The sequence below is a fragment of the Curcuma longa genome, chromosome 16 (genome assembly GCF_044706935.1).
Source record: "Curcuma longa cultivar G26 ecotype Majalengka, Jawa Barat chromosome 16, ITB_CL_G26_1.1, whole genome shotgun sequence".
Lineage (NCBI taxonomy): Eukaryota > Viridiplantae > Streptophyta > Magnoliopsida > Zingiberales > Zingiberaceae > Curcuma > Curcuma longa.
Genome location: NC_133876.1, coordinates 9,682,997 through 9,708,870, shown reverse-complemented (window position 1 = coordinate 9,708,870; position 25,874 = coordinate 9,682,997). Strand labels below are relative to the sequence as shown.

Below are 25,874 nucleotides of genomic sequence, written 5' to 3'. Positions count from 1 at the left end.
GGATTCTGAACTGCCTACCCGCAAGACGTAATGCCCATCTCTACCCCCTCCGTTGGCTATAAACTGGCTGCCTCTCAATTCTCGAGCGAACCCTAATCGATCTCCTTGCCGCCGCCCCGTTGACGGATCTCGAACCGTAGCCCTCTTGGCGGCGCCGGCAAGATGCAGATCTTCGTGAAGACGCTGACGGGGAAGACGATCACCCTCGAGGTGGAGTCGTCGGACACGATCGACAACGTGAAGGCGAAAATCCAGGACAAGGAGGGCATCCCGCCGGACCAGCAGAGGCTCATCTTCGCCGGGAAGCAGCTCGATGACGGGCGCACCCTTGCCGACTACAACATCCAGAAGGAGTCCACTCTGCACCTGGTGCTCCGCCTCCGCGGCGGCGCCAAGAAGCGCAAGAAGAAGACCTACACCAAGCCCAAGAAAATCAAGCACAAGAAGAAGAAGGTCAAGCTCGCCGTCCTCCAGTTCTACAAGGTCGACGACGCAACTGGTAAGGTCACCCGTCTCCGTAAGGAGTGCCCCAACACCGAGTGCGGCGCAGGCACCTTCATGGCCAATCACTTCGATCGCCACTACTGTGGCAAATGCGGCCTGACCTACGTCTACAATAAGGCCGGGGCTGAGTGATGAATACCATCGTACTGTTTTCTAGTTCGATAAAAGTCTGCGTTTTGCTAAGATTCTGTCGTTTTTAATGTTCATGTTTTATCGATGCAGTTTTGGTTTAAAAATTGCTCTTTGTTTAGTATCAAACGGTAGTCTTGTTTAATGCTTCAAGAATGATTGAGGTAACGCTCTATTCGAACTGTTAATTCAATTTGATAATTCTCCATGGTTGCTTATATTGTCTCATCTGAAATCCATGTGCATGTGTCACTGACTTGCTATTACAATTAGATGATGATTATTAGAACTTTTAGTTAGATCTTGGTTATTAGACGGAGAATTTCGTTCTTTGAAAAACTTAGATTTTTTTTCTAGTTTGTGAAACTTCCACTTGTGATCTTCATAATCTCTTCGTAAGGAACCTACTGTGTTTGCTAAGATTTATCAACTCTTTGCCATTTATGAACCTGTTTTTGTGATGATTAGGCCTTGCAAGATACCTTGGTGTACGATTCATTGTTTTTGTTAATTGCTTGGACAATTTTTTTTAGTAGAACAACTCTTGATTGATCCAAAATGCAATTTTTTTTTTGTCTCAATATCTGTGTTAATGTTCTTTCTAAAATCTTGATTACAATGGCACTCAATTCGTGATGGGAATGAGCTTGTTTTGTTGGGTGGTGGGTTGTTTCGCATGGGTTTAATAATGTTTAACTTGCTGGAATTCATTTTACTTTTTCTGGCACCTCAGTAATTTAGCAAAATAATTGAATTTAAGTTGCTGAAACAATTTTTTAAAAAAATTAGATGCATTGACAAAGAATCTATTTATTTTATTTTGCTATAGAACAAATCTTTCATTAAGTTCTGCTCCGAGGATTGTATGTGCTTTGCAATGTTTTCCAAAATCTGGACTCTGGAGTTAGAATTTGTGATGGCTAAATGTTCTTCCTGTTTTAATAGTTAGAATTTGTGATGGTGAATCGAGGAATAAAAAGAGGTGAAAATCATTTGAATTAAATTATTGATTTTAGTGTTAATTTTTTGCAAAATTTCTCTCAATTGCTATTAAATTTGAAAATAAAATGTATCATTCAGTAAAAATAGTCTGTCATCTTATTGGTTTCATATGTTCCGTTGTTATGTAGATAAATTTAAAAGTTGTAATTGATCATGATAATTTTACTAATTCTGTTCCTCTAGGACATAAGGATGCTCTCGCCTGATACAATTAGTTGTTGAACGATTATTTTCAGATTTATTGTCCCCTTTTAGAATTAATTGCATCCAAATATCTGAATTAATTTAAAAAAACATTAAAAATACTTTAGATTTTTTAAAGAATAATAATTATTCTTTAAAATTGGAAAATTGATAGAAGGTAACCTTCTACTTTTCAATTTTAATCGCTCACGTGTGTTCTATACTTCAATCTTTTGACTCATGTCGTGTTCATGATTAGGATCGTCTTCGGTTAAAATCGAATTAAATTAGTCTTTGATTAAAATCGAATTAAATTAATTAACATTAAACAAATTAAATTTTTTTAAATTAATGATTAAATTTTTAAATAAAAATTAAATAAGATAACGATTAATTTTTATGAAAATTAAATTAATTAAAAATTTTAAAATATTATAAAAGATTTATTAATTAATTAAAATTTTATAAATTTATTTACTTGATTATTTTTGATTTAATTGAATAAATAATTTTAAAATCAAATTAATCAATATAATTAATTTTTTTTTAAAATAAAATTTTAAAATAATATAATTAAAATTTTAAATTTGATTGATTTATTCAATTTAATTAAATTTTTATTTACCCTTAATCATGATCTTCTATAATTTACCCTTAATCATAGTCTTCTATAGTTAATAAAAGACCCTTCTTGTATTGAAGCAAATCATTATCATTATTTAAGTGTATAATTTATGGATTTTTGGTTTAATCGATTGGTTTAAGTTGGCTTTCCCACTTAATCGGGTGGTAAAGATTATGGATAAAACAGACAACTATCAGTCAGATCACACAATTAAATCATCATCTATTTGCAACAGACAGGAAAATGCTCAACGAGATCGCACACGATTTACGATCAACATGATCAAAATATAGCTATATCACAGGAGATATGTTTTTAGATGTATATAATCATTATCAATGTCAATGCCACAGACAAAACCTCTAGAGCAACCAAAAAACAAAAACAAATTACGGTAACTATTTAAGTACAAAGGAAAGAAATAGTTTGAAGTTGATTAACCAGATGAACAAGTATCATGTTGATGTGGCATTAACTACTGCTGAAAGGAGATGGAATATGAGCCTGTGTTGGGGTCTTTAACAGCTTTGAAGTTGTCAAGATTCATCCCAAAACGTCCCAACAATGAGTTGCCCATCTCTTTCAGCTTCCCTGCAATATTTTTCAGGATACTTAAAAGTTAACAACAATGCACAAAATGGATGAGACGTGGAGAGAATCTAAATGCAAAGCAGCAGGAAAATTTTGCATGATTTGAATGTTGATGTCGAATCTAAATTTATTGCAGATCACAGTTTGCTAAAAGGAACCTATTGGGAAGCTAAGTAAATCTCAATGCCAACTTATAGGCCAGTTTATCCGGCCGAAGAGGAGAGGAGAAAGAGGAAGGAGAGGACTTGATCTCCTCCAGATTTGTTCGCAGGCAAAGAGGAGGAAAGGTGGGTTAACAGACCAAAATATCCTAGATCAGGAATGGTATGAAAAAGGATTTATTGATCATTTCACCCCTTTTCTCTTCCTTCACCCCTTAAAATGATGCTGCAGAAGCCATCTCTGCTCCTTCAGCTGCTGAAGGAGCAGTGGCAAATGGCAGAGCCGAAGCCTTCTACTCCCTCTCCTCTCTCTCTCTCTCGCCAGGTAAATAAGGCCCTTCTGGTCTGAAACATATAAATACAAGCAGAGTGAAGAGGAACAATGCTGACCGATCATTTCTTCCTTCATTTTCTCCCTTTTTTCTGCTGCAATTGGTTCCAACCGTCTTATCCATCTTCTACATTGGTCATTGGAAGGATCCAACTCGATAACCTTTTTCAAATCTGGAGAAACATTTTGAGAAAGAAAGCACATTATGAATTCTCCAAATGAAAATACTCAGAGTGCATCTAGCTTCAGTAGACAACATAGAGCGAAATTGATGCAGAAAAATAGTCTAGTAAAGAAATTGAAAACCACCACCACATCTAAAATGAGATGACCTACCTGCAATAGCCTCCTCATAGTTATCAAGTTTTTCATGAGCTTCTGCTCTTCTAACTAGTGCTTTTACATAAGAAGGATTCAGTTCCAATGCTTTTGTGCATTCAGTCACAGCATCCGTATATTGATTCTGAGGCAGAAAACAATTAAACAATAGGGATCCTTAATGAATAGATATGATAAACAAATAGCTGGGGCTTGATATCTACTACAATGAAATCCTAGCAAGCTCTAAGGTATGAAGAGAAGAAAGCTAAATATAGTCAGTTTGGTAAGAGCATAATAGCAAAATATGCCAAACGGACATTAAATCAAATTGCAGTCAAATGTCTGGATATGGCAATCATATATGGTCACAAAGTGCATCATAATATGGAAATGAAACTATAGTTGCTAAATATTCTGATTGACACATATCCATAAATTTTGATCCAATAGAGGGAGGGAATCAGTGAAGCAACATATACAGTTTGTCTTAAATTTTCTTTATGGAGCCTAGAAGGACCAATTCCAATCAGCATTTTATCTATTACATCAACTTCTTTAATTCTACAAAACAATAGTCCCAAATGGTAAATCTTTATTTTATTTTTAACTCTATCAACCTCTAGTTACAATGCAAAACATTATGGAGTTTTGTAGACTCTTCAATGACCAATATAACAAAAGGAAGGAAATAAAAGCCCAAAGCATCCCTATCTGTAATATATTTTGTCAAATAATCTGTAATATGTTACTGAAACACACACACATCTACTTCTGATGACCAAGAAGAAAATCAAAACCGCCTCATAAACTCAAAACAATAAAACATAAAAACAGTCTGATAATTTCACAACAATAAAAGATAACAATGAATATCACACTAATTAGATTTTTAAGGCAAAAATATCAGAGTTGTCCTGATTCAAAAATGGAAATAGCTACCAATGATTACAAAATAAACTGAAACAAAAAAAAAGTCTGTATAAAATCATATACAATGAAGGCACTACAGTGATTGGACAACTAAAGTCATTTGAATAACTGCATTCTACCTAAAAAAATGTCCAACAGCTTTTGCCGTGGGGCAACTCTGCTAATAACGCCCACTTCCCATTAACAAACTACTGTTGAACACATTTTCTTTCACATGAAGAATGACTTACCAATTTTAAGAAGCAAGCAGCCCTGTTGCCATGAGACATAGAGCATACATCTACAGATGAAGGTAATTCAGAAGCAATCTGCAAAGCAATTTCATACTGCAAGAGAGCATCCTCATATTGACCACTTCTAAACAGCTTGTTCCCTTCCTCTTTTGCATCATTCGCTTGCTTGAGAGATTTCTGCATCATAAAGGAACAATCAACGTCCACTACGTGGAGCATGGGAGGAACAAAAAAAAAAAAAATCTTTCTACTATATATGCATGGTATCTGTAGGAAGTATACCAAAGGCATTACACAAAATGGCACAGAGATCAGGTAATTTATTTACACGTTCACAAACCCCAAAAGAGAAGATTGCATAGTAGAGTGAACAGAACTAAAATCACACAAAAGTCTCAAAAGAAAGACAATCTGATGTTCCTCAACTGTCACTGGTTTTCAATGCATTTTACCCAACTGTAAAAATTGACTTTTTTTTCTGTTCGTATTATACTCACATCTTTTTTAAGTCAAATAAAGCATATGGAACGATATAATATGTTAAACTACAGCTCCAATTCCAGGATTGAAAAGTTGAAAGTCAAATTGTAAGAGGATAAGGCGATCGATGCTACTAGAAGGAAACTACAATATCAATCGGAACGGGAGGAATTGCTCGAATTAGAAGAGATCAGCACACATGAAATAACGGATGAAAGGCCGAACCTCCCTCAACTCCTCTTCGGTCAGTGCATCCTCAAACGACTCCTCGTCGCTTTCATGCTCCCCATGCGCCGGAGCTTCCGCAGGTGGGGCGTTCGCATGGGCTTCACGGATCTCCTCGGTCTCCGGCTCTTGCTCGATGACGACCATGTTTCCTCCCCCGTTCGATCGGAGACTTGAATCGAGTCCTTCACGCGATCGTGACCGCTAGGGTTTTGTTACGTAGAGGCTTCGAGGAGAAACGAAGGCAAACCCAACCGACCTGACCCGTTTATGAATGATTCGGACCGACCGGTTCTACAGAAAAAAAAACCAGAAACTTTTCATTTTAACCCCTGTCATTTTCATCCTTATTTAGATATTCTTCAAACTGATTAATCTTAAAAATAATAAATTAAAATAAATTAATATATAACTATGCAATAAATTATCTTTCTATTAAAAATTTAATCTATAATACATCATAATTAAAAATCAATTCATGAATACACCTTGTATCATTTATCATTATATTTTTATATTATAACAACTTTAAAAAAAATAATTGTTGTTTGCGCATTTTATATTTTCTATATGAAACTTGTCGTTCTGAATTCAATAGAATTCATGATTTAAAAATTCATCAAAACCTCGCTGGCTTAACAGAAGTCTGAAAGTGTAGTATAAAGAAACATGCCATCAACACTACTAACTAGTTGAGGTACAACCACACTACAGCAGAAGGATACCAAACATAATCTTATTTTACCACATAACAGACTCATGGCATCACTGAAGCTTTCGAACGAATTTACTCTGAACCGAAGATTCCAACTTGTGGCCGATCAGGGAAATCTTTTCTTTTGATGAAAATCACAGTTACAGGATCACCTTTTTGAGCTTATGTATGTACTTAGAATCACGATGGAGAGCTTGTGCTTCAAGTGAGCATATTACTGAGATACACATACTCGAAAATGCCATACCTTAAGGCTGCAAGACACATCCAGTTACGGCACTTCTTGACTATAGTTTCTCAATTCAGTGACTTGGCATTTTTGGATGGAGATGATGGAAGTCCCAACCTCAGGGACAGACCCCATCCTTCGTTGCGGGTCTCTGAAATTGTTGAATCGCCTTTTGAGGTACCAGTGACAAATTTGCTGCCGACGAGGTTCTGCTCGAAACTGGTCTCTGCCTTGGACATGAAGCCACTCGTGGTGGCTGCTGTCATATGATACATTTGGTCCTCACTGAATTGAAGAGATTGATGGTATGCTATCCCAGGATGATTATCGCTGTAATACATGGGATATGCTCCAGCCAGATTTGGGCAGGTAAAGCTTGATACATGAACAGGTAATTTTCCTTTGAAAGTGGAGGGCTCATTCTTCTTTGAGTTTGGGCATTGGATTTTGTCGATACTGGAGTTCCTATGTCAATGGGATGGATCAGTGTTGTTGGACTCGGTCCTGGGAATCCTGCTACAAACTATATTTGTAGGTTTAAAGAAAGTGTACCAGGATGGAAACTGGGAGGTATAGTTGTTCAGGTTGCCGAAATCTGGAATCCCCTTGAGTATATGTCCGAGGCTGCTTGTGTTACTATTGGAGGTTTTCAGCGAGGACGGTCTGGCATCACTTGCGCTCGGATTAAGATAGCACATTGGGTTGCTGCGGTGCTGGCTCTTCGAAACTCTTCTCGGAACACAGCCCAGGTTAAGTGCCGCTACGATGATAAAACACAAAAACAAGATAGGTGGATATCTGTTACAATAGGATTCACTTGGATTCCTTTAATCGCATTAGTTATGAGCCATATGAATGCCTCTACACAACTTGTGGGCTATAACGTAAAGAACAGATAAAGCTACAAGCATTTTGTCCTGAGCTATATGATATGATTTGATGGCTAATAAAATGAGGCAATATTTGTTGCCGCATACTAACGTAAACAACAATGTCAATATAACAGTTGAGTAGCAGTTGGGAAGATGTACCTTCGATACAAGGCTGCAAGAAGTCTCCAATCTCAGGGGAGTCTTCCTTACGGATAATGGTGTCAATAGCATCATTCACTCGATCTACTAGTGTCTTCAAGTCCACATATTCTGCCTGCATTTTCACCCGACAAAAAGACATACAGGTATTGAAGGAAACACACACAATTATGTGGTTATGGCCTTATTATTTGCATGTCTATTCAAAAACAAAAATCTAATTTTGCCTTGTCAAATTTCTTATTTATCTAGATCTAAGATGGGCTTTCAGTAGCATTTTATAATCCAACTTCATTGATTCAATGACTAACAAGGGGGTGCCTTTCAGTCAATGTCAAGCAAACTCAATCCTAAAAAATAACATAATACCACAGAAAAAGGAATGTGAGAGACAGGTGAACAGTTTGTATGTAAAGATACACTCTTGCCAATGGAAACTTAATCATTTTGAAACGAAGAACATCCTAAAGATAGAAACAAGGTTATAATATGATAGAAAAACCGAAAATATGAACCTCGGAGTTGGCTTTAGAGTACATGATCTCTTCGACCTTCAGCACGACAATGGGGAGCTTCTCCTGCCACTCTTTATTCTTCCTAGTGGCAGCACTATGCATATCATTGGCCAATCTGCAACCAAAATGAAAATTTGACCACTTCACCCAATAAGAAAATGGAGGCAGCAGTAAATGGTAATAGCAAATCGCAGAAAAGGTAAAGGAGGAAAGGATGGATCAAACAGCATCTAATTCTTCTTGCACTGTCAGAAATAAGTGGATAGCAATGAGGAAAGGTAGAGAGAGAAATATATGTACATGTATAAATAAAAGTAGAAGCAAACAGACAAGAAAATGGCCAAACCTGAATATCTCTTGAATAAGGGATCCTCGAATTGGCTTGTGTCTATCACTGTGCCAAGCACGCTTCACACACTCATATGGCCTTGGTCCTGGTCTGGGCATTGTTTTTTTTTACCTTTTCTCACTCACTTCTTTTTCCCTCTGATTAACTGTATAAAACCCCTTCTGAGAAGCAGAAATCATAAGCCACAGTCATAATAGAAAAGGAAAATCAAAAGGGAGATTTTTTGCCTCTCCTCCCTTTAAGAAATATCAAACGTCAGTCACACCAATGGTAATGAGTCTTTATAATATTAGATCTTGATGTACGCTTGAAGATAGGCATGGAATGTCATGTTGATAAACATTTGAAATAATTAACTGGAGGTTTCTATCATATATCAAATGGAAAATTTCCCATTATTTGATGTCAAGATTGCAGGGTTTGGCATGGACCTTTCATCAATGATTCATCACTAGGACTGATGACTTCATGCAAGAAACTCGAGCTAATTATAGATATGCACAAGGATGGTGCTATCTTCGTCTCAAAATGCCACGATTCTCAACCCAATTTATAAGTAAACTATCCAAGATAGAGTTTAGCAGACACCAATAAAAAAGACAGTCCAGTGCACAAAGCTCTCGCCAATACAGATCCCAGAGAAGGGTCTATTATACATAGTCTTATCCTACTTTCATCAATGATTCATCGCTAGGACTGATGACTTCATGCAAGAAACTCGAGCTAATTTATTGATATGAGCAAGGATGGTGCCTTCTTCGTCTCAAAATGCCATAACTCTCAACCCAATTTAGGAGTAAACTATCCAAGATAGAGTTTGGCCAGCACCAATAAAAAGATAGTCCAATGCACAAAGCTCCCGCCAATGCGGGATCCCGGAGAAGGGTCTATTATACGCAGTCTTACTTGACTTTGCAAGAAGTTGTTTCTTATAATCGAACCTATGATCTCTAGATCACACAGGCAACAACTTTATCATTGCGCCAAAGCTCAGCAGACACCAATAAAGGGGAAAACAATAAATTAGAAAAACTAGCACAATCCAACGTTCCTACCTCAAGTTATCAACCCCATCACAATGTAGCAAAGATGGTTACCATAAAGCCAGAAAATCAAAGATTTTACTACCAAACGACCTAGAATGAACAATAATAGTAAAGGAAAAGCCTACAGGTCCGGTATAACTAAGAGAAAACATTTCAACCCACTACAAAAATTCCAAATCTACACAGACTACCAAAGGATTGGAGTGTAACAGCGAGTTTAGCAAACCTTGGTCCACCTACGAGGCAGCAAAGGGGAAAGACGGCAATTGCATACACCGCCACGGCGGCCGTCCTCCTAATCCTCGTCGGGCAAGGCAGCGGTCGAAGTAGCTGCTCCCTTCTTCGCGATCGGAAGGGTTTCGACTTCCGATTTCGAAGAGCTGGTTATTACCTTAATGCCGACGCAGCTCACGTGGACGGACGGATGTACGACATGGATTAGTAGGGAAGGACGTGATAACATTTTGTTTTTAAAAAAATGCCGAAAAGAAAAATAAAGGGAATAAAATGGTTTTTTTTGTATTTACTTCGGCTTTAAATTCATTTTCCAAAATTAAATCAAAATGATTTTTCTTTCTTGACAAATTATAATAAAATGAGCCCAAGTGTAGACAATGAGAATTTGTAAAGATAAAGTGAATATCCGAATAAAAAAAATAAAAATATTACAGATATAGATATTTAAAATAATAAGTATATGTACTTATGTGATAAATATCTTAATTAAGTAATATGATATCATAATAAAATATATAAGAGAGAGGGCGTTAAATGTCCCGTTAATTGCCTCACACAAGAGATCACTAGATCATGACAAAATTCTTCATGATGTACTTCTCTTTCAAATCGCTTGAGATAATACTAAAGGAGCTCCGAGTGGGAGTATTAAGTTGATTAAGATAAAAAGAAAAAAAAGAAAAAAAAACTTAATTAAGAATGATAAAATAAAATAAAATTTATTTAAATATAAATAATAATATAATAGAGGATTAAGTTTAATGATATAAAAATAATCTAAATTTAAAACCTATCAATATAATGGACTAATTGCAAGAAGGTTAAAAAACAAAGAATTAAAGCACAAAGGTCTCAGGCTCCTAACTTAACACCATTCCAATTCAAGGGAACAAAATCATGAAAGCAATTCACATTAACTTTTAGAACATTAAGAACAGATTTATTCCCATTGGCTATCTCATTTGATAAATTACATTGCTGACAGCACAATAATTTAGAACATAACATAAACATTTTTTTTCCAAAAAAGGGGGAAAACACCCTTTGTGTGGTAATCGAAACCTACACATAAGTTTCCAGATTGATATCCTCATCTTATATATCAGTCTCAGCTGCAAGTAGTCTTTACATCAAGCAACCTTGTTCCATGGCAGTGTTAACAGATCAGTGATCCAAAGCACTTCTAACCGATAAATGAGGCCCTTGTGCGGATTTGACTGCAGGATCATGATTAAGGAAAATAATGATAACACTTATGTCATCATGAAAATGTCGGCGGACCTTCTTGTCAATCCTTTTGAGGTCTGAGTATCGCATCTCTCGTTTTCTAGCTGCTTCGTGGAGAGCAGCTTTGATGAGCCTTCTTGCACTTCCCTGTGATAGGAAAAGTTGCAATGCTTAAGGTTTTGCAAATTCATGTATTTCTTAGGACTAGCAGAGGTAAGAATAATGTTTTGAAAAGTCAATGTAAAACCATAGCTCTAGTTCTCATATTTCGATCCAATGTTTATGCTGAATCTTGAAACGAAAACAATATGGGAGTATGGGGCATATGATTGGTACTGTTACCCGAACGCCTAAACCACCAGAAAAGTTTATTACAATCGCCTACAAAGTTTGTTAACTCACTTTGAGCATTGTCCCTATTTAAATAACATAAAACTAGAGTTTCTTTGCTAGGAAGAGAGAAAATGCATGTAAACTGCCTCGGATGTCATGACACAGTTAACCAGATTTGGAAGGAGCAAAACATGTACTCGTTCGAGAGAGAACAACCATTATGCAACGAGCATTAGCTATATTAAATGGAACCATCAGACCTTGACTCATAGATATCTACATAGTAAATTGAAATGGTCGGTTTGGGTTACAGAAGAATATATGTTGTTAATGGGACTGCTAATGTCTGACAGAGTATGTATATGCCAGAAATAATAAAATTCCAGTCATCCATGAGCTCCAGGATGCTACAAGCTGGACCTTCCATGACACTCCCCCATTTAGATCGTCGCTGATGAAAACCTCTGATAGTAGTCTAGTTATTTGTCAGTGCTCCTCCACAAGAATCCCATGTTTTGATGGGGTCTACCTCATCAAACATGGGATTCTTCTCATCAAATCACAAGGATCAATGCATTCAAATTAGGAGTACTTATGTGTAGGTATATCTAAGAATTAAAAGTTATGTGCAGTAACTAATTCACTACTAGTTATACTGAAAAAAGTTTGAAAAATTGTTCTCTCCAGAGAAAACATACGAAGAAAACAAATGGCAAATAGACTATGTAGACAACAGAGAAGTGGAAATGCTTACTGAACGAGGATGATTGTAAACAATCTCAACTGCCTGTTGGTCATTTAGGTGTTCCCATAAGCCATCTGAAGCAAATATGAGGAAAGAATCACTTGGTTGAAGATGATGAGAGGTAACAGATGGATTGGCAGTTAATATAGGCATGTTTGTCGGTTCAGCTATTCTGAACTTTGAATTGATTGGTTCTCTGTTATACTGCGGATGCTTCATATATGCATCGCCTATGGATCTAGAAACCTGCAATTGATCGTACATAATAAACAATAAAGAACACTTCACAGGTCAAAAAATTGTTTGTGTGCTTAAATTTAACAAAAAACAGTCTATTGATGGGGAAAGTATTATCCTTGCTCCATGAAACTAATTAAGAATGATTATTTATTACCTTCAGATATTTTGGCACAGTGGTATTAATACCACATGTCAGTGTATAATGAAACTAAACAAAGACAAAAAAAAAAAAAAACATCAATTAGTAAATGATCATGGTTCTCTAACTAAAGTGATTACACCACTTGAAACAATCAATTGGTAAATGATTCGTGGATGCTCCGAGTAAGCTGCTTATACTAATGCCACATAAAGAAAGTAGTAGATAAGCCGCATCATGATAAAACTACAAGAAATACAAATGATGAACATATAGTTGGCAAAAATCAAGTAATTGATAGAAATTCGAAAGAGGTATAAGAGGGAGAGGGAGAGGGAGAGATAAGAGAAGTATACTAAAATATTTCTTCTTGCGCACTTACACCACAAAGAACTCTTATATATATATAGTGAGATTCCATGAGTTACACAATGAAAAGATAGGCTTTTAAAAATTTCATAGGATAGAAAAAGTGATTGTATAATTCATAATTCTCTCTGATGATAAATAGTAGCCATTGAAAACTAGAGTTTGATTCCCTAATCAAGAGACCTTGCTAAGAAAAAGAAAACAATATAAACTAAGATATCGAACTGAGTAAAGTTCCATTAAGAAAATCTAGAAAATTCAACTACCACAAAATGTTTTAGGTGGGTTACATGAAATCAAGTTATGGAATAACTTACAAAGAAGATTCAAAAAACCAAAGCTGGATACAAATATTACCAAAATAAACAGTAAACAAAAATAATTTTGGAAATGTTCAGAGATATTACCTGTATGATGCCTTTAACTCTCCAAACTCCATGTTTAAGGACAACAATATTTGGATCATTTGGATGCTGGGACCTAAGCTCCTGCCTTACAGCCTCCATATTAGCATTGTGCTCAGTTGACAAAGCTATCGCAGCAATCTCGCCAGTATTACCAACTTTTTTACCAAGAACAAGACGAGAATCACCAAGATTTGCCACATAGAGAGTCCTCTGACAGACAACACCAACAAGGCAACATGATCCTGTAGTTGCTATGTCTGGCCTAGAGCTCCATAGTTGGCCAACCAATTCAATAAATTTTTCCTCTGTTGCTAGGAAAGCTCTTCGAATGCTATCACATGTTACACCTTGTGGTCCAACTGAAATTTCTGCATAAAGCACCAAATGACTCATAAAACAATCAAAAGAAAAGTTCATAATAAAGTCTAGAAAATCTTATAGATTCAAATAGAAAATTTGGCAATCTATGATAACCAAACAAAAGGGAAGAAAAATATAAAAAAAACTATTTTCACTAAATTTGAAATCCATGTATTGTGGAGGTCCATAACATCAAATTTTAGTGTAAATAACAATCTTAATTAGAATACAAATAAAGCTAGCTTAATAAAGATGTTTATTTGCAATATGACAAACACTAAAGACAAAGGTGGTTAAAGTTAAGAATTTATCTCCACAGATTTGACCAGTTGCAATTTCACTGTCTGACATCATTTTAGTAATGGAAGTGTCGCATGATATAAACTGAAAAAACTGTTTTGGAGTTGAATTCATACATCATGAGAATTGTAAAAAAGGAAATCTCATTGCATGAGACTCCCACCAATACCGGATTGTACAACACCAGAAAACACATCCTTATCTTTGCGCAGGAAAGAGGCTATTTCCATGACAAGACTATGTTCCATTGATCAAACGGGCGATGAAACCCCAGGTTCTTAAAAAAAAGATACATGGGCTGATGATCATTAAGTTTTTTTTTTTTGATCACTGCACTCAAGACCTAAACTAGTCCTAAGAGCTGAAGATATGAATTGACCATCCTAAGCACGATGAGTATATCAAATTCATCAAATTTTGATTTGGGGGCACTTGCTGCATAGTGCATTACTCATACTATATAATTTTGGTGAGAGGTTCAAGTGGAGGAAGTTGAATAAATTGAAGTGAAAATGGATTTCGAAATTAGGACTGCTCCAAACAATCAAATTTCACAAAAGGTAAGATGAGACTGTATGGGCAAGTAGTGAATGTTTTGATTTCCATATGTACGTCAAGAAATTATGGTGAAATGGAATCTTATCATAGGTAAAAATCATCAAAATTTGACACGGACAGACCATTCACACCAAGACAAGAACTACCAAGAAAAATGATCGGGAGAAGTCGGGACTCCACCTCTGAAATGGGAGAAGAGATGATCGCAGACATATCGCGCGGCGTCGGGGCCGCCATGGCCGTCGTAGATGCCAACAAAGGTGCCAAAGGGGCCCGATTCGATCTGGCTCTGGTCCTCCAGGATCTGGTTGGCCTGGACGACGGCCATGGAGAACTCGCCAGCCGAGCAGAGTCCGTGGTCGCGGTACCAAAGCAGACCCTCCTGCCCCTCCCGGCCGGCGGCCCCGTCACTGCCCCCCGCACCCTCGCCTTTCCCCGCAAACGGCCTCAACAGCGACGAAAGCAGCCTCATCGGTGGTCGAAGCATACCACATCTCCCACCCCTGTCCCAACCCTCCTCCAAAGCCCGTAAGCAATCGCTTTCGATCGAGTGCGGAGAGAGAGAGAGACAGAGACGAAAGAAGCAAGATGGGAAAGAACGGAGGAGGGAGATGGTGCGCAGGTTAGCGGCGGAGGGGACCTAGGCGGGGAGCGCAAGATCGCGTGGCCGGCGGAGGAGGCGACAAGGCGGCTTTAGGAGGGGAATTGGGTCCCTTTCCTCACTAATTGTTTAGGCAGCCAACCTTCTACTCACCCAAAACTACACTCACGAATCATCACTGCCCACGTTTCAGATAGCCAACTGATTCCCCTAAGATCATTCGGATTCGGAAACGAGGCAGTGAGAATAGCGTGAATTTAGTGGAGAAGGATTTAGATTTAATTATAATTATACGCGTACCTGGCACGACCTAACCAACATCTCGTGGTGGGGCGTGGGCCCCCCGCGGAGTCAGCTAGAATCAAAGAAGGCGGGCGGGTGTTTACTTCGGGTAGACGGAAGATGTGACACGTTATCCGCCGAGTGTGTGGGGTCATCTGTGACACGTCGATTTTGGAGCCCCGCGTTGAGCATACGTGGCGGATTGACTCGGACAGGAATCTCAGTAGTCGTCCGCCTATATATATATATATCGAGCGCGTGTGCTCGCCTCGCCGGAGTGGGTAGCCTTGGGAACCCTAGATGGCGGCAGCGGTAGAGAAGACGATCGAGGGCAGAGACGAGACAGCACGGAGGCGGTGCATTCGAAGGACTTGCAGCTGCAGTGAAAAGCCCTCGAGAAGCTCACTGATGGCGTCGAAGACCGTCAGCTTGATTCCAGTCGCGTGCAATCGGTCTCTCTCCCATTTCCTCACCTTATGAATCCTTCTTTGTATCTTTCTTGGAATGCAAAGTGTTGGCTCTCCTAATTTCATGGCCTGACTACGTGATAGAATTTTGGTTTCACTGATACTCATACGATAGAACTCGCTTGGTTGACTGTTCCTTTGGCTTATGACATTTGCAGGTCATGGAGGTCTTGCTTCAGCTAAGGAAGCTGATTGGAATACGATGAGAATGCGGTGAGTAAATGTGGGTTAATTAACCAGTTTCTGGTTTCATTTGCCTATGAAATCTGAAGTTTCTGGTTCCTTTGGCTTATGACATTTGCAGGTCATGGAGGTCTTGCTTCAGCTAAGGAAGCTGATTGGAATTCGATGAGAATGCGGTGAGTAAATGTGGGTTAAGTAACCAGTTTCTGGTTTCATTTGCCTACGAAATCTGAAGATTTTGTTTGGTTAAAATTTCACCTTCAGTAAGATTTTTTTTTTCTCTTGGACTATATTAACAAGATATTCATAACTTTAGTTGCATGTGAAACTTACGACTAGATTCATCTGTTTTTTTTTTTTTTTCTTTGAACCACAGTTTTGCAAATCATCATATATTGTGGAAACTAAGATCCATGTAAATCAATGAATTGCAGTTACTTGGAAAGTTGATGGTAAATATGACTATTGCAAGGAGTCTAGATGGTCTAGGTGATTTCTTAACTTGATCTGTGATTTGCAATCAATTGCTGTACAATTTGGAAAAGAATAAGATAGTATCTATTCCATTATGAGTGGATCTTGATTGACAAGAAGGTTGAATGGATGATTTGCTTGAAATTACATTTTTCTAGATATAGTTTCATTTCATTTGATCCAAAGTATCAAGTGAAGCAAAGTCAGTCTTTCAAAGTTGAAATCCTCCTTTTTGAGACAAATGGATGGAACTAAACAAGTCATGATGATTTGAATGAGAGTTTCAATGGATTGGGGATCTCAATAATTGTTAGTAAAATTGTTGTTGTTACAGTTTATCAAGCGGAGAAGATAAAAACTAAATTAACACCATTTATAACTTTGTTTTAGGACTTGAATCATCAAATTTGTGTCTTCTATGAAGTCAACATGCATATGCTGAATTGGAGAACTTGTTCTATCTCCTTTAATTTATTCATCAGAGTTGTTGCTAAATCTGCTTGGATAAAATCTTGTTGAAAAATGTTTTTCTCAAATGAGAATTTATTTGTTGTCTTTGTTGTCGATATACTTGTTTTTGTTACCTTTTAGATGCTAATTGGTTATAAATCACACTAAGTAAAATGGACTGTTGGATGGATAATAGTGTAAAATGCAGTAAAAAGGTCAGCTTTAGCATGAGCTTCTCCCAGATCCAAACTTACAGCAATCAAGGCAGGCAAATTTGGTGTAATAGAAAAGAGGAGCACACACCAATTGCTAAGCAACACCTAGTAAAAGGTATTGCATGAGCACTCACTCCCTGAGCCTATAAAAGGCACAAAGCTCCAACCATTTAGGGCCTTAAACCAGGAGCAAGGCAATGTATTTTCTCCATTCTGACATTTTTTGACCTCACTTTCTACCATTTTGAACAATAATCTCACTTAAATCCACCTTAACTCATTAATTAGGCCTCTCACCTACATTCCATCACTCATCTTAACCCTTCAACTCTTCTAAGCTCTCATCCCTTGTAATAATTGGATCAAAGTGTGGACAGTTCGGGCGAACTGACAAACCTACATCCCCACTCATCTAAATCATCCGAACTAGATTCAGCTGGAGTGAATCCCATTGGATCTGAACTCAACACATCCAATTTCAACTGCTACTTTACTCTTTCTGGACACCTTGCCTATTAAGGTTTTAGCCAACAGCTAGCAGACCCCCTTGTAACTGTTTACAAAAACCATAGCAAACCTATTTTTGCTGCGATGGCATTGTTTGTGTTGAGCATTTTGTATAGAATTTGTTCATTGTTGAAACATCCATATGTTCTATCAACAGTGAAAGATTCTCCTACGAACAAGTTAAATATGTTTGAGATTCTCTCATATTTAAAATTAGCATATCTTAATCTGTGGCTGATTCATCTGAACCAAAATCCTAAGAATTCCAATACAGCTGATATTCTTATTTGATGCTGATTCAGCGAATTGCCAACTTTTAGCTAATATGATCCTCTAGCAGTGAAAAAGAGTAGGCTTCTGTGAAGAAAAACAATCCAACTGATGTAGTTACGATCGCCAATGAGCTTGAAGTGAATTGAACTCGCAATAATATTTGCTACTGTATGCAGTTGGATAAGAAAAAGGCTGAGAACTCTGAGGGAGCACGAAGGGGATGCTGTCACTGCTGTTTGCCGCCTTCTCCTTTGATGAACCAGTTGAAACACAATGAAAGCTTGCATCACAGTTAAGTTCATACATTTTCAGTAGACTTTGTCTAAAACATTCTCTAGTGCTATAGTATGTTTCTCTGGTGATTTAGTATTGCTTAGCTGACGGCGTGATATATGATTCATAAATATTATTTTATGACGATAGTGTTGATTTGTTTGAAACATTCTGCAGTACTGGATTTTGAAGATGAGGAATGCTATTAAATAGCAAATCTATTAACTAATATTGTTGGAGGATTTTGAAAATCCTTTTAGTGTTTAGATTGGATTTATGTGGGTTTCCTTTTTTATATCAATTTGTCAATAGTGATAACATAATTGTTATTATTTAGATAAAAAACATTTTCAAAGAAATGGTAATATTTAGAAGCTAATAACAAACATTTTAATTTTATAAAACAATTGTTATTATTTCTGTTGTGGTTGATCAGTGTCGATTATCTGCATGAAGTGAAGCAAAGAAACCTTTCAAATTATGATCACCCAACTAGATGATATCTGATGCTAACTAGTTAATTGGAAAAATAATTAACAAAAAAAATTAAAAAATAAATTATCATAAAATAATTAAAATTGAAAATGTTAAATTAATTGTAACCATTTTTACCGAGTCCGGCCCATGCATCAAACCATCTAGCGGGCCCACATCGTCAATCCACGTTTTGCTGGCTCATCTTCCTCTTCTTTCCCGCCAAAACCACGTCTTCTACTCCCGGTTCCCGCCAAGCGACGAACCCTTTACTTCCTCTCTCCCTATCTCTCGTAAGTCTTCCCTCCTCCGCGACTCCTCGTCCTCCTCTCTCGTGAATCCATGGCCGCCTCCAAGAGCATCGATTACGACGCCGAGAAAGGTATTCCCTCTACCCCTCGTCCAAACCTCTCTTGGGCGCTTTCGCAGTTCGATCTCACTTCCCTTCCCTTTCCCCCTTGATTCCTGTTTAGCCCTCGCCAAGGATTTCCTCAGGAACTACTCCGACTCCCTAGGCGATCCCAAGTACCTCGATATACTGGTAACATCCGTCCCTTTCCTTCACTCCTCGGTGTCGATTGTCAATCCCTGAATTTTGTTCCTCTACCTGTTGCTTGCAGCAAGATGTGGCCAACCGTAAGATGCGTGCGATATATATCGACCTCGAGGACATTTATACTGTAAATATATTCTTTCTTTTCTTCATATTCGTAAGTTCAAGTTCTAGGATTTGATTGGTTGCGGTGTCGGACAGTTCTGTAAGGATTCGGATGAGGATTTCTGGAAGAGGGTAAAACATAATACGCGGCGCTACATTAACTTGTTCGCGGAGGCCATTGACGAGATCATGCCTCAACCAACGGAGGTGTTCTCAGTCGATGAGGATTGTGATGTCCTGATGACGCAAAGGGTCGATGAAGGAGCAGATAGCCAAGATAATCTAGATCCGCTTAAGAAAATGCCTGCTGAGATCAAGCGTTTCTTGTAAGTCACTGCTTGTTATGGGACTTTTTTCCCTTTAATTTTTTTTTTTTGTAAATTCTTGTCAGTGGAGATCTGTTATCTACATTTCTTATATGGGTGAAGGAGAAAGTCTTTAGTTTGAAGGAGTTGAATTAGCAAATTTACTATGATAACAAAGTTTGCTCAGAACTCTTTGTTCTCTAAAATAGATAATTATACCCTTAATTAAGGAATTTTGTTAATGGTACACTTACCAACCTTATTCTCACTCTTTAAATGATTCTTGCTTTTTTTTGCTTAATTAAATTAACTCCATATTCTCCAAAAAAATATCATTTTGAATTTCAGTGAAGTATATATAAGAATTTCCAAGGCCATGAAGAATGCATCCAAGGACACCCCATCAACCATAAGAGAAGTCAAGGCAGAACATATTGGAGAACTCGTAATGATTTCTGGCATTATAACACGATGTTCAGACGTTAAACCTCTGATGCAAGTTGCTGTTTATACTTGTGAGGACTGTGGTTTCGAGATTTATCAGGTATAATATTCTGCACATTTGGTTATTATACAAAAGAGTAAAGGAATTTGACAAGCTTTCAGTTCCTCATGTAGCTGCTGATTTTACTTTGTTTCTTACATAGAGTGATTGTTATCTAGGAAAGATGATAAGTATTAGTTCTCATTAAATACAGCAGTGTTGTGCACATTTCTTGTGGGAAGGATTATCAAAATAAGCCTAGGTGATATGTTTTCACTGGAGAGAATGCTATTGCTTTATAGGTAGAAAATTCTAGGAATTTCTAAGTTATCCTACTTTTGTATAATGAACATAGTTTATATGTCACTGATGCACTTTTTATCTTTCTAATTCTCTTTCTCTTAAAGTTTACTGATGATATTCCATCCATGCTATTGTCCCCTTTTTATTCACAAATTATTATTGTTGTAAACTGACTTCGTACCTAAATTTCCTGTCCTTCACAACATAGTTTGTGCATCCTTTTTAGAAGGATGATGCTAGAGGATGTTGTATAGAAGTCATCTACTTTGGTGAATTCATTTTTTTTTAATTTGTTGAGCAATGATTTCTGTGTGGATTTCTATTCTGATCCTGAAATATTAGTTTGAATTGCAGACAGCTTTATATGTCCTGTATAGCTACTGCCTTTAGTAATCATTTGTAATTCCATTTATTCTTCATTATTTTTCTATGTTTTCACTGTCAGGAAGTGACTGCCCGCGTTTTCATGCCTTTATTTGAATGCCCATCAACCCGCTGCCAAATAAACAAGGCTAAAGGAAATCTCATACTTCAGCTAAGAGCTTCGAAGTTTTTAAGATTCCAAGAGGTAAATTTCTTGGCTTATTATAGTAAGGAAACAACAGACAAATTAGAAGATACAAAATAATTATGCTGAACTTACACCATTCTTACTCTTATATCAATTATTTAACAGATCAGGATCTTTTTTTCTGTCTTAGGTAAGGTGAAGAATCACCATTACTGATGAAGGAAATTTAGTTAAATTTAAGTTCCTGATCTTTCATTTACTGAACTATTGGAACAGAAATGAAAAATTATCTGGGCTGAGGTGGCTAAAAAGCAGGAATGTTTATGAAATATTATTAACATTAGGCTACAAAATTTTGTATACTATCTTTTTGGAGGAAAATTATGCTTGGTTACTTTGTTATGATTTTTCTTATGGATCTTTCTTTTCGTGTCTGGTCATCTTCTACATATAGGTCTTCTTTTGCACTCATATTTGGGTCAAATAGAGTCATAGGAAGACTCTAGGATTGAAGTTTGTACTTACAAAGTAGTTTACCTTCAACTAAAAGGAAACCTTTAATGTTTTTATTATGGATTTTCCTCATAATTTGATTTCCCTTTGTTCTCACACTTCATATAATCATGTGTACAAATCACATTCTTTCTCATCTCACTACTATCTCAAGTTATTTCTTATTTCACCTTTATCATTGCCCTATAAGTATTCAATCTTAATGGTTTGTACAAATAATATTTTGACCTATGCTTGTTTCTAACAAGGATTCCTTCAAGTATTTCTTTCCTTTTGTCACTTGTGGCTTTGCTCAGGAGAGGAGGAATATTGTCATATATTCTTGTTAAAACATGAAAATTTGCATTGTCTTTTCAATCTGTTAATTTTGGAATGGAATGGGATCCACCCCAATCAACATGGTACTAGTGTTAGGCCTGTAGTGTGAGGGTCCATACTGAAGCTAGGATGATCCACACTCATTTCTCCCACATCAACAAGTGTGGTGCTCCAAAATGTCTGTTAAGAGGGTGCACTGCTTTCATTTTTGGACGGAAAGATCTCTATCTCAATCAACATAACCTGATATAGGCAGTTGCCAATATGCTTCATATGGCCTGAATTGTCCAAGATAATAGAAGTTTAACTATGGATTCATTGAATTGCTTTTTATGTTTATTGGTATGATCACATATTGTCTAGTCTTAATGTCTTGTTTTATATTCTTAGTTCATTTTTTTGTTGCATGTTCTTCATTGATGAACTAATTATTGCGTTTTACATGTAGGCAAGAATCCAAGAGTTATCAGAACATGTTCCAAAAGGCCATATTCCTCGTTCTTTGACTGTTCATCTCAGAGGTGAACTTACCAGAAAGGTTAGCATATTTTGTCTTTTAATACCTGTGATAACTATTTTTATATCCTACTTTTTATTTTTCTTCATTGAAAGGTTTTGAAATTTGTCAATACAATTTTATCTCTTCTCACATCTTTTTGGTACCTCCATTTTCCATGATAGGTTTCCCCTGGTGATGAGGTTGAGTTGTCAGGAATCTTCGTTCCAATTCCTTACACGGGTTTCAGGGCCCTTCGTGCCGGTTTGGTTGCAGATACATACTTGGAGGCTATGTCCATTTCCCACTTCAAGAAGAAATATGAAGAGTAAGTCATTGTCCCTTGAACATTATTTCATCTAACTTTCAATTTCTGAGATTTTACGCTTGCTGGGTTGTGTAGTTCTGGAGAACAAGATACATTCAATCAATCATCCCTGAACTAAGTTAGTTGAAACATGTGAACCTAGATATGCAAGGCCCTAGCTATTCATTCAATTATAAAACTTCAGGTCAATGTGTTGTTGCAATTTATAGATGCTGCAACTGGTGATGTTGTGATTAAAGCATGAAAGTCAAAAAAAAAACTCTGCCATTCTGAAAATTTTTCCTAATTTTGTTTAATTGTTTTATTATTTGATCTTTAATACAGATACGAGCTTAAAGATAATGAACAGGAAGAGATCAGAACACTAACTGAGGATGGTGATGTTTACAACAAATTGTCGAGGTCATTGGCACCAGAGATATTTGGTCATGAAGATGTTAAAAAGGCTCTTCTACTACTACTTGTCGGTGCTCCACACCGTAAACTCTGCGATGGTATGAAGGTATGTGTGGAAAGTTGGAAACTACTTATCGTAGTTGTCTTGACAGATAATCAGATAAACCTAGTGATTGGATTTCAATTCATTTTTCAGTCTGTGTAACTTTCATTTTGTTCTGATACTATATTAGCATGACTATTTTTCCTAAATATTGTGGCTTACTTAAGAATTGAAATAAACTGCTTATACATGTATCCTCCTTTTGCAATTGTATAAAAGATAATATGTTCTCTTCTATTCACTTCTATTAAAATCTGAATTCCTCATGATGTGTGATTCATTCACATGAAACCTTGGAATTACAATACCTTCTATGTGCAGATAAGAGGAGACCTCCATATCTGTTTGATGGGAGATCCTGGAGTAGCAAAAAGTCAGTTGCTCAAACACATAATCAATGTGGCACCTAGGGGAGTGTATACTACAGGCCGAGGAAGTAGTGGTGTTGGTCTAACTGCAGCTGTTCAAAAAGATCCTGTCACAAATGAAATGGTACTCGAAGGAGGAGCACTGGTAGGCATTTGAAGATATTGTAGTTAATCCTATTTTATAGGAACTTTTTATGTATTTTTTGTTTTTGTCAACTTCATTCTTCACTTCAAGGTAGTGAAATCATTGGTTGTCAGGTATTGGCTGATATGGGCATATGCGCAATTGATGAGTTTGACAAGATGGAAGAATCAGATCGAACAGCAATCCACGAAGTGATGGAGCAACAAACTGTAAGCATTGCAAAGGCTGGCATCACAACATCCCTTAATGCAAGAACAGCTGTTCTTGCTGCTGCCAATCCAGCTTGGTAAAGATTGAAAGTTCGATGTTGGTTCTGACAAAAGGTTTTGAGTTTTGACGACTTGGTACTTGAAATCTATGTTCTCAGGGGACGATATGATCTAAGGAGGACTCCAGCAGAAAATATTAATCTTCCACCTGCCCTTTTGTCTCGTTTTGATCTCTTGTGGTTGATACTGGATCGTGCAGACATGGATAGTGATCTTGAGATGGCTAGACATGTCGTTCATGTGCATCAGCATTTGGAGTCACCTTCACTTGGATTCACACCACTTGAACCATCTATGTTAAGGTAATCTTGCAAAATCTCTATCCTTGTCCTTTAATGAAGCATCAAAGATGGAAGCCTACAATATTACTCTTTTGTTATTTAAGGTTTAATTGTAGATTGTCCATCAATATATTCATGCTCAGCAATGGAATATCAAATTCTTAATCACACTTCTGAAAAGTTTCTAAACTAGATCGTAAATTGTTTCTTTCTTTGTTTGCAGATCATACATCTCTGCTGCAAGGAAAATCACTCCTTCCGTGCCCAAAGAACTGGAGGATTACATCGCCACTGCATATTCCAGCATCCGCCAAGAAGAAGCCAGATCAAATGCTCCACATTCTTACACAACCATCAGGACACTGCTCAGCATCATCCGAATATCCATTGTAAGACAACATAATAAAAAGATCTCAAACCCCCCAACTTTTTCTTTTTTCACACTTTCTGTTTTCTTTTATCTAACATTCTGGAAATTTTCGATAATAGCTGAGTCCTTGTTCGAGATTTGCAGGCTTTAGCTAGGCTTCGGTTTTCAGACACGGTAGCTCAGAGCGATGTGGATGAAGCACTACGCTTGATGCAAATGTCAAAGTTCTCATTGTATTCGGAGGATCGTCAGAGATCTGGTTTAGATGCCATCTCTGATATTTATTCAATTCTGCGAGATGAAGCTTCCAGGGCCAGCACCATGGACGTCAGCTATACCCGAGCTCTAAACTGGATTTCCAGAAAGGTTAGTTCCTATGTATGATACTCTTCAAATTTGTGTAGGAATATCTACACTTTATATCGGTTCATGGGCTGGAATTGATAGGGAACAAAATAGTTAATTTTAAGGAATTAAAATTTGATATATTTGAAAAGGGAATATCTTAAGTGGATCATATTTTCATTCATAGCTTTGGTTTGCAAGAATGTGATAGGTAATTGACAAGAGTAATATCCACAATGATACAATCAACCACCCTTTCTATTCATCCAATTGTTCATGGAATGGAAACAATGGATCATTGTTGTTCTAGGTATCATACAAGTAATAAATAAGGAATAATATCTTAATAATGAAACAAAGAAAAATAATAATTCCATGAAAATTAGTGATTTGATATGAAGAACTATTCCAGTAATAGTTTAAGCTCTTTGCTCTTGTGACAATTATACAAACAGGGCTATAGTGAAGCTCAACTGAAGCAGTGCTTGGAGGAATATGCTGCGCTCAATGTGTGGCAGATCCATCCTAATACCTTCGACGTCCACTTCATCGATGCCTAACCAATGGCTACACGAAGAGATGAACAATCCAAATTTAGTTGACTCGAAGCCCGTAAAGTGTCCTTGATTCTTCATTGTGTTTCTGAAAAAAAATATTGTTTTGATCATCTACTCGAGGTAGAATGTATTTGGATAGTGTTTGTAAGACGCCTTAGTTGAGGTAGAATGTTTGTCTATGAGAGAGATGTAAACTATTTGGATAGTATGCTAACTAGGTTTGAATTAAAATTCACTAGTCAAATCCATTTGTTAAAATGTGCACATTTTAGGGGTCAATAAAAAGAATTTTAAATAATCAATTTATTAAGATTTTCAATTTCATACTGACGGTGCTAGGCCAGGCCGGTTGCCCCAGTTGGTTCAACTGACCTGATTGGTCCAATTGGCTCAACTTAATCTGATTTAAG

At 37.0% G+C, this 25,874-nt stretch overlaps 5 protein-coding genes and 1 long non-coding RNA gene across 9 annotated transcripts; 3 read left to right on the top strand and 3 right to left on the bottom strand.

Annotated features, from left to right (window-relative positions):
• The first annotated feature begins 89 nt into the window (after positions 1 to 89).
• Positions 90 to 851, top strand: LOC141847873 (ubiquitin-ribosomal protein eS31 fusion protein). The gene has a single exon (XM_074735966.1). The coding sequence runs from the start codon at positions 163 to 165 to the stop codon at positions 634 to 636; it is 474 nt and encodes a 157-aa protein (XP_074592067.1). The 5' UTR covers positions 90 to 162; the 3' UTR covers positions 637 to 851.
• Positions 852 to 2,741: 1,890 nt separating this feature from the next.
• Positions 2,742 to 5,958, bottom strand: LOC141847864 (uncharacterized). Its single transcript, XM_074735950.1, has 5 exons — positions 5,716 to 5,958; positions 5,008 to 5,187; positions 3,863 to 3,989; positions 3,586 to 3,699; positions 2,742 to 3,034 (listed from the first exon to the last, which is right to left on the bottom strand). Exons 1-5 carry the CDS (start codon positions 5,860 to 5,862, stop codon positions 2,919 to 2,921), a joined length of 684 nt encoding a protein of 227 aa, XP_074592051.1. The 5' UTR covers positions 5,863 to 5,958; the 3' UTR covers positions 2,742 to 2,918.
• A 404-nt stretch (positions 5,959 to 6,362) lies between these two features.
• LOC141847872 (uncharacterized) lies at positions 6,363 to 9,967 on the bottom strand. 4 transcript variants are annotated; one of them, XM_074735961.1, is made up of 6 exons: positions 9,827 to 9,967; positions 8,552 to 8,715; positions 8,206 to 8,320; positions 7,691 to 7,805; positions 7,212 to 7,419; positions 6,363 to 7,124 (listed from the first exon to the last, which is right to left on the bottom strand). In XM_074735961.1, exons 2-6 carry the CDS (start codon positions 8,650 to 8,652, stop codon positions 6,728 to 6,730), a joined length of 936 nt encoding a protein of 311 aa, XP_074592062.1. In that variant the 5' UTR covers positions 8,653 to 8,715; positions 9,827 to 9,967; the 3' UTR covers positions 6,363 to 6,727. The 4 variants fall into 4 exon arrangements, with proteins under 4 accessions (XP_074592062.1, XP_074592066.1, XP_074592064.1 ...); XM_074735965.1 differs by having other exon boundaries at positions 6,363 to 7,115; XM_074735963.1 differs by having other exon boundaries at positions 8,552 to 8,712.
• Positions 9,968 to 10,729: 762 nt separating this feature from the next.
• LOC141847871 (putative protein phosphatase 2C 42) lies at positions 10,730 to 15,159 on the bottom strand. The gene is made up of 4 exons (XM_074735960.1): positions 14,696 to 15,159; positions 13,298 to 13,665; positions 12,152 to 12,388; positions 10,730 to 11,211 (listed from the first exon to the last, which is right to left on the bottom strand). The coding sequence occupies exons 1-4, from the start codon at positions 15,000 to 15,002 to the stop codon at positions 11,002 to 11,004; spliced, it is 1,122 nt and encodes a 373-aa protein (XP_074592061.1). The 5' UTR covers positions 15,003 to 15,159; the 3' UTR covers positions 10,730 to 11,001.
• Positions 15,160 to 15,683: 524 nt separating this feature from the next.
• Positions 15,684 to 16,339, top strand: LOC141847792 (uncharacterized). The gene is made up of 3 exons (XR_012603427.1): positions 15,684 to 15,850; positions 16,024 to 16,078; positions 16,170 to 16,339. It is a non-coding gene; the product is annotated as an uncharacterized LOC141847792 (long non-coding RNA).
• Positions 16,340 to 18,992: 2,653 nt separating this feature from the next.
• On the top strand, positions 18,993 to 25,702 carry LOC141847660 (DNA replication licensing factor MCM7). The gene is made up of 15 exons (XM_074735719.1): positions 18,993 to 19,096; positions 19,188 to 19,255; positions 19,335 to 19,394; positions 19,469 to 19,698; positions 20,026 to 20,221; positions 20,910 to 21,032; positions 22,255 to 22,344; positions 22,488 to 22,630; positions 22,955 to 23,132; positions 23,451 to 23,642; positions 23,756 to 23,928; positions 24,010 to 24,213; positions 24,416 to 24,581; positions 24,707 to 24,928; positions 25,363 to 25,702. Exons 1-15 carry the CDS (start codon positions 19,057 to 19,059, stop codon positions 25,465 to 25,467), a joined length of 2,190 nt encoding a protein of 729 aa, XP_074591820.1. The 5' UTR covers positions 18,993 to 19,056; the 3' UTR covers positions 25,468 to 25,702.
• Positions 25,703 to 25,874: the final 172 nt, after the last annotated feature.

Excerpts from the sequence above, each read along its gene's own strand:
- LOC141847873 (XM_074735966.1), top strand. The coding sequence starts at position 163 with ATGCAGATCTTCGTGAAGACGCTGACGGGGAAGACGATCACCCTCGAG.
- LOC141847864 (XM_074735950.1), bottom strand. The coding sequence starts at position 5,862 with ATGGTCGTCATCGAGCAAGAGCCGGAGACCGAGGAGATCCGTGAAGCC. Across the intron at positions 5,188-5,715 it reads CCGAAGAGGAGTTGAGGGAG|AAATCTCTCAAGCAAGCGAA; the intron begins GTTCGGCCTTTC and ends TTTATGATGCAG. Across the intron at positions 3,700-3,862 it reads CTATGAGGAGGCTATTGCAG|ATTTGAAAAAGGTTATCGAG; the intron begins GTAGGTCATCTC and ends ATGTTTCTCCAG.
- LOC141847872 (XM_074735961.1), bottom strand. The coding sequence starts at position 8,652 with ATGCCCAGACCAGGACCAAGGCCATATGAGTGTGTGAAGCGTGCTTGG. Across the intron at positions 7,806-8,205 it reads ACTCTAAAGCCAACTCCGAG|GCAGAATATGTGGACTTGAA; the intron begins GTTCATATTTTC and ends GTGAAAATGCAG. Across the intron at positions 7,125-7,211 it reads ACCTCCCAGTTTCCATCCTG|GAACTCCAGTATCGACAAAA; the intron begins GTACACTTTCTT and ends CCATTGACATAG.
- LOC141847871 (XM_074735960.1), bottom strand. The coding sequence starts at position 15,002 with ATGCTTCGACCACCGATGAGGCTGCTTTCGTCGCTGTTGAGGCCGTTT. Across the intron at positions 12,389-13,297 it reads GAGTTAAAGGCATCATACAG|GTTTCTAGATCCATAGGCGA; the intron begins GTAATATCTCTG and ends GATCAATTGCAG. Across the intron at positions 11,212-12,151 it reads TTTACAATCATCCTCGTTCA|GGAAGTGCAAGAAGGCTCAT; the intron begins GTAAGCATTTCC and ends TTCCTATCACAG.
- LOC141847660 (XM_074735719.1), top strand. The coding sequence starts at position 19,057 with ATGGCCGCCTCCAAGAGCATCGATTACGACGCCGAGAAAG. Across the intron at positions 19,097-19,187 it reads CGATTACGACGCCGAGAAAG|CCCTCGCCAAGGATTTCCTC; the intron begins GTATTCCCTCTA and ends ATTCCTGTTTAG. Across the intron at positions 23,929-24,009 it reads GCTGCTGCCAATCCAGCTTG|GGGACGATATGATCTAAGGA; the intron begins GTAAAGATTGAA and ends CTATGTTCTCAG.